The sequence below is a fragment of the Coregonus lavaretus genome, assembly GCF_964263955.1.
Source record: "Coregonus lavaretus genome assembly, contig: HAP1_SCAFFOLD_622, whole genome shotgun sequence".
NCBI lineage: Eukaryota > Metazoa > Chordata > Actinopteri > Salmoniformes > Salmonidae > Coregonus > Coregonus lavaretus.
The window spans coordinates 114,428-132,104 of NW_028158449.1; the positions used below are offsets into that span (position 1 = coordinate 114,428).

Below are 17,677 nucleotides of genomic sequence, written 5' to 3' on the forward strand. Positions count from 1 at the left end.
GGGAGAAACTAGATACTGCCTGTCTGGACGGTAAGGAGAAACTAGATACTGCCTGTCTGGACGGTAGGGAGAAACTAGATACTGCCTGTCTGGACGGTAAGGAGAAACTAGATACTGCCCGTCTAGACGGTAAGGAGAAACTAGATACTGCCCGTCTGGACGGTAAGGAGAAACTAGATACTGCCTGTCTGGACGGTAAGGAGAAACTAGATACTGCCTGTCTGGACGGTAAGGAGAAACTAGATACTGCCTGTCTGGACGGTAAGGAGAAACTAGATACTGCCTGTCTGGACGGGAAGGAGAAACTAGATACTGCCTGTCTGGACGGTAGAGGGAGAAACTAGATAATGCCTGTCTGGACGGTAGGGAGAAACTAGATACTGCCTGTCTGGACGGGAGGGAGAAACTAGATACTGCCTGTCTGGACGGTAGAGGGAGAAACTAGATACTGCCTGTCTGGACGGGAGGGAGAAACTAGATACTGCCTGTCTGGACGGTAAGGAGAAACTAGATACTGCCTGTCTGGACGGGAAGGAGAAACTAGATACTGCCTGTCTGGACGGTAAGGAGAAACTAGATACTGCCTGTCTGGACGGTAGGGAGAAACTAGATACTGCCTGTCTGGACGGGAGGGAGAAACTAGATACTGCCTGTCTGGACGGTAAGGAGAAACTAGATACTGCCTGTCTGGACGGTAAGGAGAAACTAGATACTGCCTGTCTGGACGGTAAGGAGAAACTAGATACTGCCTGTCTGGACGGTAAGGAGAAACTAGATACTGCCTGTCTGGACGGTAAGGAGAAACTAGATACTGCCTGTCTGGACGGTAAGGAGAAACTAGATACTGCCTGTCTGGACGGGAGGGAGAAACTAGATACTGCCTGTCTGGACGGTAAGGAGAAACTAGATACTGCCCGTCTAGACGGTAAGGAGAAACTAGATACTGCCCGTCTGGACGGTAAGGAGAAACTAGATACTGCCTGTCTGGACGGTAGGGAGAAACTAGATACTGCCTGTCTGGACGGTAAGGAGAAACTAGATACTGCCTGTCTGGACGGGAGGGAGAAACTAGATACTGCCTGTCTGGACGGTAAGGAGAAACTAGATACTGCCTGTCTGGACGGGAAGGAGAAACTAGATACTGCCTGTCTGGACGGTAAGGAGAAACTAGATACTGCCTGTCTGGACGGTAAGGAGAAACTAGATACTGCCTGTCTGGACGGGAGGGAGAAACTAGATACTGCCTGTCTGGACGGTAAGGAGAAACTAGATACTGCCTGTCTGGACGGTTTGGAGAAACTAGATACTGCCTGTCTGGACGGGAAGGAGAAACTAGATACTGCCTGTCTGGACGGTAAGGAGAAACTAGATACTGCCTGTCTGGACGGTAAGGAGAAACTAGATACTGCCTGTCTGGACGGTAAGGAGAAACTAGATACTGCCTGTCTGGACGGGAAGGAGAAACTAGATACTGCCTGTCTGGACGGTAAGGAGAAACTAGATACTGCCTGTCTGGACGGTAGGGAGAAACTAGATACTGCCTGTCTGGACGGTAAGGAGAAACTAGATACTGCCTGTCTGGACGGTAAGGAGAAACTAGATACTGCCTGTCTGGACGGTAGGGAGAAACTAGATACTGCCTGTCTGGACGGGAGGGAGAAACTAGATACTGCCTGTCTGGACGGTAAGGAGAAACTAGATACTGCCTGTCTGGACGGTAAGGAGAAACTAGATACTGCCTGTCTGGACGGTAGAGGGAGAAACTAGATACTGCCTGTCTGGACGGTAGAGGGAGAAACTAGATACTGCCTGTCTGGACGGTAAGGAGAAACTAGATACTGCCTGTCTGGACGGTAAGGAGAAACTAGATACTGCCTGTCTGGACGGGAGGGAGAAACTAGATACTGCCTGTCTGGACGGTAAGGAGAAACTAGATACTGCCTGTCTGGACGGGAGGGAGAAACTAGATACTGCCTGTCTGGACGGTAAGGAGAAACTAGATACTGCCTGTCTGGACGGTAGAGGGAGAAACTAGATACTGCCTGTCTGGACGGTAAGGAGAAACTACATACTGCCTGTCTGGACGGTAGGGAGAAACTAGATACTGCCTGTCTGGACGGTAGGGAGAAACTAGATACTGCCTGTCTGGACGGTAAGGAGAAACTAGATACTGCCTGTCTGGACGGGAGGGAGAAACTAGATACTGCCTGTCTGTACGGTAAGGAGAAACTAGATACTGCCTGTCTGGATGATAAGGAGAAACTAGATACTGCCTGTCTGGACGGTAAGGAGAAACTAGATACTGCCTGTCTGGACGGGAGGGAGAAACTAGATACTGCCTGTCTGTACGGTAAGGAGAAACTAGATACTGCCTGTCTGGATGATAAGGAGAAACTAGATACTGCCTGTCTGGACGGTAAGGAGAAACTAGATACTGCCTGTCTGGACGGGAGGGAGAAACTAGATACTGCCTGTCTGGACGGGAGGGAGAAACTAGATACTGCCTGTCTGGACGGTAGGGAGAAACTAGATACTGCCTGTCTGGACGGGAGGGAGAAACTAGATACTGCCTGTCTGGACGGTAGGGAGAAACTAGATACTGCCTGTCTGGACGGTAAGGAGAAACTAGATACTGCCTGCCTGGACGGGAGGGAGAAACTAGATACTGCCTGTCTGGACGGTAAGGAGAAACTAGATACTTCCTGTCTGGACGGTAAGGAGAAACTAGATACTGCCTGTCTGGACGGTAGGGAGAAACTAGATACTGCCTGTCTGGACGGTAAGGAGAAACTAGATACTGCCTGTCTGGACGGTAGGGAGAAACTAGATACTGCCTGTCTGGACGGTAAGGAGAAACTAGATACTGCCTGTCTGGACGGGAGGGAGAAACTAGATACTGCCTGTCTGGACGGGAGGGAGAAACTAGATACTGCCTGTCTGGACGGTAGGGAGAAACTAGATACTGCCTGTCTGGACGGTAAGGAGAAACTAGATACTGCCTGTCTGGACGGTAAGGAGAAACTAGATACTGCCTGTCTGGACGGTAAGGAGAAACTAGATACTGCCTGTCTGGACGGGAGGGAGAAACTAGATACTGCCTGTCTGGACGGGAGGGAGAAACTAGATACTGCCTGTCTGGACGGTAGGGAGAAACTAGATACTGCCTGTCTGGACGGTAAGGAGAAACTAGATACTGCCTGTCTGGACGGGAGGGAGAAACTAGATACTGCCTGTCTGGACGGTAAGGAGAAACTAGATACTGCCTGTCTGGACGGTAAGGAGAAACTAGATACTGCCTGTCTGGACGGTAAGGAGAAACTAGATACTGCCTGTCTGGACGGTAGGGAGAAACTAGATACTGCCTGTCTGGACGGTAAGGAGAAACTAGATACTGCCTGTCTGGACGGTAAGGAGAAACTAGATACTGCCTGTCTGGACGGTAAGGAGAAACTAGATACTGCCTGTCTGGACGGTAAGGAGAAACTACATACTGCCTGTCTGGACGGTAGGGAGAAACTAGATACTGCCTGTCTGGACGGTAAGGAGAAACTAGATACTGCCTGTCTGGACGGTAAGGAGAAACTAGATACTGCCTGTCTGGACGGTAAGGAGAAACTAGATACTGCCTGTCTGGACGGTAAGGAGAAACTACATACTGCCTGTCTGGACGGTAGAGGGAGAAACTAGATACTGCCTGTCTGGACGGTAGAGGGAGAAACTAGATACTGCCTGTCTGGACGGTAGGGAGAAACTAGATACTGCCTGTCTGGACGGTAGGGAGAAACTAGATACTGCCTGTCTGGACGGTAAGGAGAAACTAGATACTGCCTGTCTGGACGGTAGAGGGAGAAACTAGATACTGCCTGTCTGGACGGTAGGGAGAAACTAGATACTGCCTGTCTGGACGGTAAGGAGAAACTAGATACTGCCTGTCTGGACGGTAGAGGGAGAAACTAGATACTGCCTGTCTGGACGGTAAGGAGAAACTAGATACTGCCTGTCTGGACGGGAGGGAGAAACTAGATACTGCCTGTCTGGACGGTAGGGAGAAACTAGATACTGCCTGTCTGGACGGGAGGGAGAAACTAGATACTGCCTGTCTGGACGGTAAGGAGAAACTAGATACTGCCTGTCTGGACGGGAGGGAGAAACTAGATACTGCCTGTCTGGACGGTAAGGAGAAACTAGATACTGCCTGTCTGGACGGTAAGGAGAAACTAGATACTGCCTGCCTGGACGGGAGGGAGAAACTAGATACTGCCTGTCTGGACGGTAGGGAGAAACTAGATACTGCCTGTCTGGACGGTAAGGAGAAACTAGATACTGCCTGTCTGGACGGTAGAGGGCGAAACTAGATACTGCCTGTCTGGACGGTAAGGAGAAACTAGATACTGCCTGTCTGGACGGTAAGGAGAAACTAGATACTGCCTGTCTGGACGGTAAGGAGAAACTAGATACTGCCTGTCTGGACGGGAGGGAGAAACTAGATACTGCCTGTCTGGACGGGAGGGAGAAACTAGATACTGCCTGTCTGGACGGTAGAGGGAGAAACTAGATACTGCCTGTCTGGACGGGAGGGAGAAACTAGATACTGCCTGTCTGGACGGTAGAGGGAGAAACTAGATACTGCCTGTCTGGACGGTAAGGAGAAACTAGATACTGCCTGTCTGGACGGGAGGGAGAAACTAGATACTGCCTGTCTGGACGGTAGAGGGAGAAACTAGATACTGCCTGTCTGGACGGTAAGGAGAAACTAGATACTGCCTGTCTGGACGGTAAGGAGAAACTAGATACTGCCTGTCTGGACGGTAAGGAGAAACTAGATACTGCCTGTCTGGACGGGAGGGAGAAACTAGATACTGCCTGTCTGGACGGTAAGGAGAAACTAGATACTGCCTGTCTGGACGGTAGGGAGAAACTAGATACTGCCTGTCTGGACGGTAAGGAGAAACTAGATACTGCCTGTCTGGACGGTAAGGAGAAACTAGATACTGCCTGTCTGGACGGTAGAGGGAGAAACTAGATACTGCCTGTCTGGACGGTAAGGAGAAACTAGATACTGCCTGTCTGGACGGGAGGGAGAAACTAGATACTGCCTGTCTGGACGGGAGGGAGAAACTAGATACTGCCTGTCTGGACGGTAGAGGGAGAAACTAGATACTGCCTGTCTGGACGGTAGGGAGAAACTAGATACTGCCTGTCTGGACGGTAAGGAGAAACTAGATACTGCCTGTCTGGACGGGAGGGAGAAACTAGATACTGCCTGTCTGGACGGTAGAGGGAGAAACTAGATACTGCCTGTCTGGACGGTAGGGAGAAACTAGATACTGCCTGTCTGGACGGTAAGGAGAAACTAGATACTGCCTGTCTGGACGGGAGGGAGAAACTAGATACTGCCTGTCTGGACGGTAAGGAGAAACTAGATACTGCCTGTCTGGACGGTAAGGAGAAACTAGATACTGCCTGTCTGGACGGGAGGGAGAAACTAGATACTGCCTGTCTGGACGGTAAGGAGAAACTAGATACTGCCTGTCTGGACGGTAAGGAGAAACTAGATACTGCCTGTCTGGACGGTAAGGAGAAACTAGATACTGCCTGTCTGGACGGTAAGGAGAAACTAGATACTGCCTGTCTGGACGGTAAGGAGAAACTAGATACTGCCTGTCTGGACGGGAGGGAGAAACTAGATACTGCCTGTCTGGACGGGAGGGAGAAACTAGATACTGCCTGTCTGGACGGTAAGGAGAAACTAGATACTGCCTGTCTGGACGGTAGAGGGAGAAACTAGATACTGCCTGTCTGGACAGTAGAGGGAGAAACTAGATACTGCCTGTCTGGACGGTAAGGAGAAACTAGATACTGCCTGTCTGGACGGTAAGGAGAAACTAGATACTGCCTGTCTGGACAGTAGAGGGAGAAACTAGATACTGCCTGTCTAGACGGTAAGGAGAAACTAGATACTGCCTGTCTGGACGGTAAGGAGAAACTAGATACTGCCTGTCTGGACGGTAAGGAGAAACTAGATACTGCCTGTCTGGACGGTAGAGGGAGAAACTAGATACTGCCTGTCTGGACGGTAGGGAGAAACTAGATACTGCCTGTCTGGACGGTAAGGAGAAACTAGATACTGCCTGTCTGGACGGGAGGGAGAAACTAGATACTGCCTGTCTGGACGGTAAGGAGAAACTAGATACTGCCTGTCTGGACGGTAAGGAGAAACTAGATACTGCCTGTCTGGACGGTAAGGAGAAACTAGATACTGCCTGTCTGGACGGTAAGGAGAAACTAGATACTGCCTGTCTGGACGGTAAGGAGAAACTAGATACTGCCTGTCTGGACGGGAGGGAGAAACTAGATACTGCCTGTCTGGACGGGAGGGAGAAACTAGATACTGCCTGTCTGGACGGTAGAGGGAGAAACTAGATACTGCCTGTCTGGACGGGAGGGAGAAACTAGATACTGCCTGTCTGGACGGGAGGGAGAAACTAGATACTGCCTGTCTGGACGGTAAGGAGAAACTAGATACTGCCTGTCTGGACGGTAAGGAGAAACTAGATACTTCCTGTCTGGATGATAAGGAGAAACTAGATACTGCCTGTCTGGACGGTAGGGAGAAACAGTTGGCTTTCACTGAAGTGAGTGAGGAGGTATATTACACTGAGCTGCAGCGAGAAGGCACCAACAAGTCACGTTCTCAAGACAACCAGACGAGGGCGCCATTGCCCGGCATGGAAGGAGATCAAAATGTGCTATTTGTCAAAGCACTTATCATTGGGTTAAAGATTGTCCTCATAAAAATGAACAAGTTAAACTAACAGAGGAACATGTAAACCCAGAGATGGAGCAGTGTTAACATTACACTGTTTTCAAACAAATCTGCTTCTGAGATCTTTATAGTTGAATCCTTAGAATCTGCTGTGATTGATACTGCATGTACACGCACAGTGTGTGGTGCGAAATGGCTTGATAGCTACGTCAGTGAACTAAATATGAAAGAAGTACAAAATATGATTGACACACCAAGCAACAGAGCTTTTGGAGATGGGAGAGACATCCATTCTACCAAGAGATTCAAGATACCAGCAAAAATTGGTCAGACAGTGTCACATTGAAACAGATATCCCCTTACGATTAAGCAAAGCTTCCCTCAAGAAGGCAGGGGCTGTGCTAGACATAAAAAATGGCAAGGCAGTGATGTTTAAACAACCAAGTGACCCTCGAACTTTCTACCTCAGGCCACTGTTGTGTAAACATTGTAGACAGACATGTAAAAATGAGATTCTGTCGGACACAGAGCACATGGAGATTCTGACAGGCACAGAGAACATAACCACAGTGGGAAAAACACAAAGTATTGTTGAAACTTCACGAACAGTTTGGACATGCTACAGTTGACAGAGTTCAGAAATGACTCAGCAGTTCTGGGAATAATGATGATGAGAGTATTTCCATTCTACGGCAGATAGTGAGCAGTTGTGAGACATGCCAGAAATACGGCAAACCTAAACTTCAGCGTTCACTGAAGCATTGTTGGAGAGAATTTGCAGGGCTCTGCGTAAACAGTGTCGACCAATAGATGAGAAGTACGAGCCTGGAAACAAAGTGTACTACAAATGAGTTGAGTGGAAAGGACCGGGAGTCGTCATTGGCCAAGATGGTGTGGTGATATTTGTGAGGCACGGAGGCACCATTGTCAGGGTGCATCACTCAAGATTGCAGAAAGTAAACGATCAACAAGATGGAGGGGCTGTTGCTGAGAATCAGCCTCCTGCTGAACATGACCAAAAGGACACATTAACAGACACAAACCTACCAGATGTCGCATCCAATGATATATGGACACTGAAACTGACACAGGAAATGGAGCAGAGACCTTCAACCATGACACAGGTAATACTGTTGAGGAAATGAGGAAAATGTTAAACAGCCACATGTGTTAAGACAACGTGGTTGTTCCAATCTGAAAACTGGACAAACTGTTAACTACATGGACAGAGAAAGTGGTATTCCACACACAGCAACCGTCATTGGACGAGCAGGAAAAGCCAAAAGGAAAACACCAGAACTGGTACAACTTGCAGTACTCTGAACCAGCTACGCTTTCTGGTACAGCCGGGTCAGCTGACCTGCCACTTGTAGATCATCTCAGATTTGAACCAATGGAAAATCGAGAAAGACATTCGAAATGATGTACTTGAAACAAAGGATGTGTCATTTGACTCAGCTAAACTAGATGAGCTCAGTAATTGGAGGAAAAATTGAGTGTTTTGAGGAAGTCAAAGACGTTGGCCAAAAATGTGTCTCAACAAGGTGGGTGTAATACCCTTAAAGGATCCTTAACTGGAATACTGCCAAAAGCATGTCTGGTGGCCAGAGGTTTTGAGGGGCTGGCTGCTGAAGAACTCCCAAAAGACTCACCAACATGCACCTCAGTCACTCAGATTGCTGCTGACAGTGATCTGCCAGAAAAAATCAAGACTTCATTCCATAGACATCAAATCTGCATTTTTGCAGGGAACAGAGCTGTCAAGGGACATTCACATCTGTCCTCCGCCTGAAGCTAAGCGCGAAGGAACACTGTGGAAACTAAAGAAGTGTGTGTTTCGGCCTGGCAGATGAATCACTCTACTGGTACAACAAAGTCAAGGCAGCGATGCTGAGTACAGGTGGAGAAATATCACAAGTGGATCCTGCAGTCTATCTATTGGCTTGATCAAGACTGCAATGTGACTGGAGTTCTTGCCTGTCATGTTGATGACTTTATCTGGGGTGGCTCACAGACCTTTGCTACGACTGTGATTCCTCCCCTCAAAGCGGTTTTCCTGGTCGGTCACAAAGGAACAGCTTGCTGACTGACTAAAAGGGGAGCATCCGGTCTTGTGCTCCTAAAGGCACTCAGTAATGGAAAGTGGCAGCTTGAGTAATAAAAATACACTTTGTTACACAACGTATTTGTAATGGGGAACTTAAATAATATTTGGGACATTTAATTATTTTGTTGTTTTATTTGTCTTTAAAGAAAAGTGGGAGATTTAAGTTAATGTTTGAAGTGTCCCTATATTTCTGCTGTTGCTAGTACGCCTGCGTAGTAGTGTCACTGGAGATGGACCTGGCCTGAGTGTGATGGCGACTATGTGCTGTGCTAATACGGTGAAATAAACGCTGTTAAACTGGAACCTAGTCGTTGTCATTTTGAGTTAACAATCGTCTCTCCTCTAGTGGGCTGTCCTTTCTCCGTCTCTCCTCTAGTGGGCTGTCCTTTCTCCGTCTCTCCTCTAGTGGGCTGTCCTTTCTCCGTCTCTCCTCTAGTGGGCTGTCCTTTCTCCGTCTCTCCTCTAGTGGGCTGTCCTTTCTCCGTCTCTCCTCTAGTGGGCTGTCCTTTCTCCGTCTCTCCTCTAGTGGGCTGTCCTTTCTCCGTCTCTCCTCTAGTGGGCTGTCCTTTCTCCGTCTCTCCTCTAGTGGGCTGTCCTTTCTCCGTCTCTCCTCTAGTGGGCTGTCCTTTCTCCGTCTCTCCTCTAGTGGGCTGTCCTTTCTCCGTCTCTCCTCTAGTCGGCCATCCTTTTCTCCACTATCTATCTCCCTGTTTTTGTATGGAGTGGCTGAATTTTCTGGACGCCTCTTCCCGATAGCTAAATAACCCAACCTTCGATTCGGTTGTTTAGGGCTGAGGAAGAGGGGGGCCGGGGGGGGGGGCGGAGGGGCTCGATTCGGTTGTTTAGGGCTGAGGAAGAGGGGGGCCGGGGGGTTTCTGTCTTATTTGTATTGACTCTGGGTTTTGGAAGATCAAGATATTTTTACTGTCTTTCTTCTGTATTGTTTTTAAATCAGCTGGAAATGTAAATATTTGGGACAATTGTGCTTTCTGAAACTTCTTCTCCCCTTCCTGTAGGGATGTATATGGACCGGCGGTGTGTCTACTACCGTAAGCCCCTGTTGGAGTCCGGTACTCTGGGTACCAAGGGCAACGTCCAGGTGGTTATCCCCTTCCTGACGGAGTCATACAGCTCCTCCCAGGACCCCCCAGAGAAGTCCATCCCCATCTGCACACTGAAGAACTTCCCCAACGCCATCGAGCACACACTGCAGGTTGGTACGCACACTGTAGGTTGGTACAGGAGAAAAATACTTGTACATTGTCCCATAGCTGTCCTGTCTAACCGGTGTGACGGATGTCCTGTCTAACCGGTGTGACGGATGTCCTGTCTAACCGGTGTGACTGATGTCCTCTCTAACCGGTGTGACTGATGTCCTCTCTAACCGGTGTGACTGATGTCCTCTCTAACCGGTGTGACTGATGTCCTGTCTAACCGGTGTGACTGATGTCCTCTCTAACCGGTGTGACTGATGTCCTGTCTAACCGGAGTGACGGATGTCCTGTCTAACCGGTGTGACGGATGTCCTGTCTAACCGGTGTGACTGATGTCCTCTCTAACCGGTGTGACTGATGTCCTCTCTAACCGGTGTGACGGATGTCCTCTCTAACCGGTGTGACTGATGTCCTCTCTAACCGGTGTGACTGATGTCCTCTCTAACCGGTGTGACTGATGTCCTCTCTAACCGGTGTGACTGATGTCCTCTCTAACCGGTGTGACTGATGTCCTCTCTAACCGGTGTGACTGATGTCCTCTCTATATGCAGTGTGTGATGTGTATGGTAACGGTCCTCGCTCCTCTCCAGTGTGTGATGTGTATGGTAACTGTCCTCTCTCCTCTCCAGTGTGTGATGTGTATGGTAACTGTCCTCTCTCCTCTCCAGTGTGTGATGTGTATGGTAACTGTCCTCTCTCCTCTCCAGTGTGTGATGTGTATGGTAACTGTCCTCTCTCCTCTCCAGTGTGTGATGTGTATGGTAACTGTCCTCTCCAGTGTGTGATGTGTATGGTTACTGTCCTCTCTCCTCTCCAGTGTGTGATGTGTATGGTAACTGTCCTCTCCAGTGTGTGATGTGTATGGTAACTGTCCTCTCTCCTCTCCAGTGTGTGATGTGTATGGTAACTGTCCTCGTATGGTAACTGTCCTCTCTCCTCTCCAGTGTGTGATGTGTATGGTAACTGTCCTCTCTCCTCTCCAGTGTGTGATGTGTATGGTAACTGTCCTCTCTCCTCTCCAGTGTGTGATGTGTATGGTAACTGTCCTCTCCAGTGTGTGATGTGTATGGTAACTGTCCTCTCTCCTCTCCAGTGTGTGATGTGTATGGTAACGGTCCTCTCCAGTGTGTGATGTGTATCGTAACTGTCCTCTCTCCTCTCCAGTGTGTGATGTGTATGGTAACTGTCCTCTCCAGTGTGTGATGTGTATGGTAACTGTCCTCTCTCCTCTCCAGTGTGTGATGTGTATGGTAACTGTCCTCTCTCCTCTCCAGTGTGTGATGTGTATGGTAACTGTCCTCTCCAGTGTGTGATGTGTATGGTAACTGTCCTCTCTCCTCTCCAGTGTGTGATGTGTATGGTAACTGTCCTCTCCAGTGTGTGATGTGTATGGTAACTGTCCTCTCTCCTCTCCAGTGTGTGATGTGTATGGTAACTGTCCTCGTATGGTAACTGTCCTCTCTCCTCTCCAGTGTGTGATGTGTATGGTAACTGTCCTCTCCAGTGTGTGATGTGTATGGGAATGGTCCTCTTCAGTGTGTGATGTGTATGATAACTGTCCTCTCCAGTGTGTGATGTGTATGGTAACTGTCCTCTCCAGTGTGTGATGTGTATGGTAACTGTCCTCTCTCCTCTCCAGTGTGTGATGTGTATGGTAACTGTCCTCTCCAGTGTGTGATGTGTATGGTAACTGTCCTCTCTCCTCTCCAGTGTGTGATGTGTATGGTAACTGTCCTCTCTCCTCTCCAGTGTGTGATGTGTATGGTAACTGTCCTCTCTCCTCTCCAGTGTGTGATGTGTATGGTAACTGTCCTCTCCAGTGTGTGATGTGTATGGTAACTGTCCTCTCCAGTGTGTGATGTGTATGGTAACTGTCCTCTCTCCTCTCCAGTGTGTGATGTGTATGGTAACTGTCCTCTCTCCTCTCCAGTGTGTGATGTGTATGGTAACGGTCCTCTCCAGTGTGTGATGTGTATGGTAACTGTCCTCTCCAGTGTGTGATGTGTATGGTAACTGTCCTCTCTCCTCTCCAGTGTGTGATGTGTATGGTAACTGTCCTCTCTCCTCTCCAGTGTGTGATGTGTATGGTAACTGTCCTCTCCAGTGTGTGATGTGTATGGTAACGGTCCTCTCTCCTCTCCAGTGTGTGATGTGTATGGTAACTGTCCTCTCCAGTGTGTGATGTGTATGGTAACTGTCCTCTCTCCTCTCCAGTGTGTGATGTGTATGGTAACTGTCCTCTCCAGTGTGTGATGTGTATGGTAACTGTCCTCTCTCCTCTCCAGTGTGTGATGTGTATGGTAACTGTCCTCTCCAGTGTGTGATGTGTATGGTAACTGTCCTCTCTCCTCTCCAGTGTGTGATGTGTATGGTAACTGTCCTCTCCAGTGTGTGATGTGTATGGTAACTGTCCTCTCCAGTGTGTGATGTGTATGGTAACTGTCCTCTCCAGTGTGTGATGTGTATGGTAACTGTCCTCTCCAGTGTGTGATGTGTATGGTAACTGTCCTCTCTCCTCTCCAGTGTGTGATGTGTATGGTAACTGTCCTCTCTCCTCTCCAGTGTGTGATGTGTATGGTAACTGTCCTCTCCAGTGTGTGATGTGTATGGTAACTGTCCTCTCCAGTGTGTGATGTGTATGGTAACTGTCCTCTCCAGTGTGTGATGTGTATGGTAACTGTCCTCTCCAGTGTGTGATGTGTATGGTAACTGTCCTCTCTCCTCTCCAGTGTGTGATGTGTATGGTAACTGTCCTCTCTCCTCTCCAGTGTGTGATGTGTATGGTAACTGTCCTCTCTCCTCTCCAGTGTGTGATGTGTATGGTAACTGTCCTCTCTCCTCTCCAGTGTGTGATGTGTATGGTAACTGTCCTCTCTCCTCTCCAGTGTGTGATGTGTATGGTAACTGTCCTCTCTCCTCTCCAGTGTGTGATGTGTATGGTAACTGTCCTCTCCAGTGTGTGATGTGTATGGTAACTGTCCTCTCTCCTCTCCAGTGTGTGATGTGTATGGTAACTGTCCTCTCCAGTGTGTGATGTGTATGGTAACTGTCCTCTCTCCTCTCCAGTGTGTGATGTGTATGGTAACTGTCCTCTCCAGTGTGTGATGTGTATGGTAACTGTCCTCGTATGGTAACTGTCCTCTCTCCTCTCCAGTGTGTGATGTGTATGGTAACTGTCCTCTCTCCTCTCCAGTGTGTGATGTGTATGGTAACTGTCCTCTCTCCTCTCCAGTGTGTGATGTGTATGGTAACTGTCCTCTCTCCTCTCCAGTGTGTGATGTGTATGGTAACTGTCCTCGTATGGTAACTGTCCTCTCTCCTCTCCAGTGGGCCCGTGATGAGTTTGAGGGTCTCTTTAAACAGCCGTCAGAGAATGCCATGCAGTACCTCACGTAAGTCTCTTTCTGTCTGAAGTCTCATAGCTGCTACTCTTCTGAGTTCCTAGAGTCTTGTGCATTATTACATTTCTGAAGCTGCCTGGAGCCTCTAGACGTGTTGGAGGCCGTCTAGAAGAGTTTAATATTAGTTGCATTAACGTTATATGAATGTTTTATGAACCAGAGATCCCAAGTTCCTGGAGAGGACCCTGAAGCTTCCTGGAGCCCAGCCTCTAGACGTGTTGGAGGCCGTCTATAAGAGTCTGGTGACTGACTGCCCTCGCAGCTGGGCCGACTGTATCATCTGGGCTCGGCACCACTGGCAGTGCCAGTACAGCAACAACATCCATCAGCTACTGCACAACTTCCCCCCAGAACAGGTACAGAGAACACTGGTACACACACACTGTTACACACACACACACACACACTGTTACACACTGTTACACACACACACACACACACTGTTACACACTGTTACACACACACACACACACTGTTACACACTGTTATACACACACACACACACACACACACACTGTTACACACTGTTACACACACACACACACACTGTTACACACTGTTACACACACACTGTTACACACTGTTACACACACACACACACACACTGTTACACACTGTTATACACACACACACACACTGTTACACACACACTGAGTGGACAAAACATTAAGAACACCTGCTCTTTCCATGACATAGACTGACCAGGTGAATCCAGGTGAAAGCTATGATCCCTTATTGATGTCACCTGTTAAATCCACTTCAATCAGTGTAGATGAAGGGGAGGAGGCAGGTTAAAGAAGGATTGTTAAGCCTTGAGACAATTGAGACATGGATTGTGGTCCTCTGTAGCTCAGCTGGTAGAGCATGGCGCTTGTAACGCCAAGGTAGTGGGTTCGAACCCCGTGACCACCCATACACAAAAATGTATGCACGCATGACTGTAAGTCGCTTTGGATAAAAGCGTCTGCTAAATGGCATATTATTGTTATTATTATTATTATTGTGTATGTGTGCCGTTCAGAGGGTGAATGGGCAAGACAAATGATTTAAGTGCCTTTGAACGGGGTATGGTAGTAGGTGCCAGGCGCACCGGTTTGTGTTAAGAACTTCAACTCTACTGGGTTTTCACGCTCAACAGTTTGTGTATCAAGAATGTTCCGTCACCCAAAGGACATCCAGCCATCTTGACACAACTTTGGGAAGCATTGGAGTCAACATGGGCCAGCATCCCTGTGGAACGCTTTCGACACCTTGTAGTCCATGCCCTGACCGACTGATTTAGGCTGTTCTGAGGGCAAAAGGGGGTGCAACTCAATGTTAGTGATGTGGTGGTAATGTTAGTGATGTGGTGGTAACGTTAGTGATGTGGTGGTAATGTTAGTGATGTGGTGGTAATGTTAGTGATGTGGTGGTAATGTTAGTGATGTGGTGGTAATGTTAGTGATGTGGTGGTAATGTTAGTGATGTGGTGGTAATGTTAGTGATGTGGTGGTAATGTTAGTGATGTGGTGGTAATGTTAGTGATGTGGTGGTAATGTTAGTGATGTGGTGGTAATGTTTTGTCCACTGCGTTTATACACAGGCTGGACAGGCATACAGTTACCGTGTCTGACTATCATGCTCTCCCTCCTCTCATTCGCTTTCTCTCTCTCTCCCCCGCTTTCTCTCTCTCTCCCCCACTTCTCTCTCTCTCCCCCACTTCTCTTTCTCCCCCACTTCTCTCTCTCTCCCCCGCTTTCTCTCTCTCTCCCCCACTTCTCTCTCTCTCCCCCACTTCTCTCTCTCTCCCCCACTTCTCTCTCTCCCCCACTTTCTCTCTCTCCCCCACTTCTCTCTCTCTCCCCCACTTTCTCTCTCTCTCCCCCACTTCTCTCTCTCTCCCCCACTTCTCTTTCTCCCCCACTTCTCTCTCTCTCCCCCGCTTTCTCTCTCTCTCCCCCACTTCTCTCTCTCTCCCCCACTTCTCTCTCTCTCCCCCGCTTTCTCTCTCTCTCCCCCACTTCTCTCTCTCTCCCCCACTTCTCTCTCTCCCCCACTTTCTCTCTCTCCCCCCTCTTTCTCTCTCTCCCCCTCTTTCTCTCTCTCCCCCCTCTTTCTCTCTCTCCCCCACGTTCTCTCTCTCCCCTACTTTCTCTCTCTCTCCCCCACTTCTCTCTCTCCCCCACTTCTCTTTCTCCCCCACTTTCTCTCTCTCCCCCACTTTCTCTCTCTCCCCTACTTTCTCTCTCTCCCCCACTTTCTCTCTCCCCCCCACTTTCTCTCTCTCCCCCCTCTTTCTCTCTCTCCCCCTCTTTCTCTCTCTCCCCCCTCTTTCTCTCTCTCCCCCTCTTTCTCTCTCTCCCCCCTCTTTCTCTCTCTCCCCCTCTTTCTCTCTCTCCCCCCTCTTTCTCTCTCTCCCCCTCTTTCTCTCTCTCCCCCCTCTTTCTCTCTCTCCCCCTCTTTCTCTCTCTCCCCCACTTCTCTCTCTCCCCCACTTTCTCTCTCTCCCCCCTCTTTCTCTCTCTCCCCCTCTTTCTCTCTCTCCCCCCTCTTTCTCTCTCTCCCCCACGTTCTCTCTCTCCCCTACTTTCTCTCTCTCTCCCCCACTTCTCTCTCTCCCCCACTTCTCTTTCTCCCCCACTTTCTCTCTCTCCCCCACTTTCTCTCTCTCCCCCTCTTTCTCTCTCTCCCCCTCTTTCTCTCTCTCCCCCCTCTTTCTCTCTCTCCCCTCTTTCTCTCTCTCTCCCCCCACTTTCTCTCTCCCCCCCACTTTCTCTCTCCCCCCCACTTTCTCTCTCTCCCCCCCACTTTCTCTCTCTCCCCCCCACTTTCTCTCTCTCCCCCCCACTTTCTCTCTCTCCCCCCCACTTTCTCTCTCTCTCTCCCCCCCACTTTTCTTTCTCCCCCACTTCTCTCTCTCCCCCACTTCTCTTTCTCCCCCACTTTCTCTCTCTCCCCCACTTTCTCTCTCTCCCCCACTTTCTCTCTCTCCCCCCACTTTCTCTCTCTCCCCCCTCTTTCTCTCTCTCCCCCCTCTTTCTCTCTCTCCCCCCTCTTTCTCTCTCTCTCCACCACTCTTTCTCTCTCCCCCCACTTTCTCTCTCTCTCTCTCCCCCCACTTTCTTTCTCCCCCCACTTTCTCTCTCGCTCTCTCTCCCCCCACTTTCTCTCTCTCTCCTCTCGCATCCCCCTCTCCTTTCTCAGCTGACCAGCTCTGGCGCCCCCTTCTGGTCCGGTCCAAAGAGATGTCCTCACCCTCTAGAGTTCAGCACCAGCAACGTGAGTACTTTCTTCTCTCTCCTCCCTCCTCCCTCTCTCTCTCTCTGTCTCTCTCGCTCCCTCCCCCAGCCCCTTCTACCTCTCCCTTTCTCTCTCCCACTTTCTCTCAATGTTAGATGAAAGTCTCTTTCTCTCTCTCATGCAGCCTCTAACAGTCTCCCTCTCTAGGACCTCCATATGGACTATGTGATGGCAGGAGCCAACCTGTTTGCCCAGTCGTACGGCATGCAGGGCTCTACTGACCGTGTCGGCGTGGCTAAGATCCTGGACAGCCTATCGGTGCCCACCTTTGTCCCCAGGTCAGGGGTCAAGATCCACGTCTCTGACCAGGAGCTGCAGAGCGTCAACGCCAACGTCGGTGAGGAGAGGGCTTTTACATTTCCACAGGTCATCTATACGTCTAGTGATGTTTATAGTCAACACTTCTAGTTGCATTTATAGTGATCGGTGCTTTTCCCTGTAGTGACGTCGAAAGCCAATGAATATAAACCAATTATAGCAGAGTCGCAGGAGCATGTGGAACTAAGAAAGCCTCTAGAAATGAGACATCTGTTATTAATGCATTTGCCACAGAATGAAATGGATCCAAAACATGAAGGCAAGACTGAACGGAGAGAAGCCATGTTTCTTTGAGTTCTTTAGTGTTGTATTAAATGACTACTGAGAGTGAACAATCCCAGTTATGATTAGAGTATGTTTATTATTATGTGTATCAAGACAGGTCCCACTTCTCACCGCCGGCCATGTGAGACGACCCTACGACATGCCCCTGTCTCATTGGCCAGTTTACCTGTCTGTCGGACTAACCTTCGGATGTGTGTCTCTCTGTGTGTGTGTGTCTGCGGGGTGTGTGTGTGTCTGCGTGGTGTGTGTGTGTCTGCGGTGTGTGTGTGTGTCTGCGGTGTGTGTGTGTGTGTGTCTGCGGTGTGTG

General features: G+C 49.3%; 1 protein-coding gene across 2 annotated transcripts in view; it reads left to right on the forward strand.

The window, feature by feature from the left end:
* Nucleotides 1-17,677, forward strand: part of LOC311124011 (ubiquitin-like modifier-activating enzyme 1) — a 90,398-nt gene extending 72,721 nt beyond the window's left edge. For both annotated transcript variants that reach the window (XM_084198232.1, XM_084198231.1), the window contains exons 14-18: nucleotides 9,890-10,086; nucleotides 13,415-13,479; nucleotides 13,649-13,844; nucleotides 16,672-16,746; nucleotides 16,915-17,677. In XM_084198232.1, coding sequence (XP_084054358.1) covers nucleotides 9,890-10,086; nucleotides 13,415-13,479; nucleotides 13,649-13,844; nucleotides 16,672-16,746; nucleotides 16,915-17,175 — 794 coding nt within the window. In that variant the 3' untranslated portion in view covers nucleotides 17,176-17,677. The remainder of the gene's footprint in view (nucleotides 1-9,889; nucleotides 10,087-13,414; nucleotides 13,480-13,648; nucleotides 13,845-16,671; nucleotides 16,747-16,914) is intronic.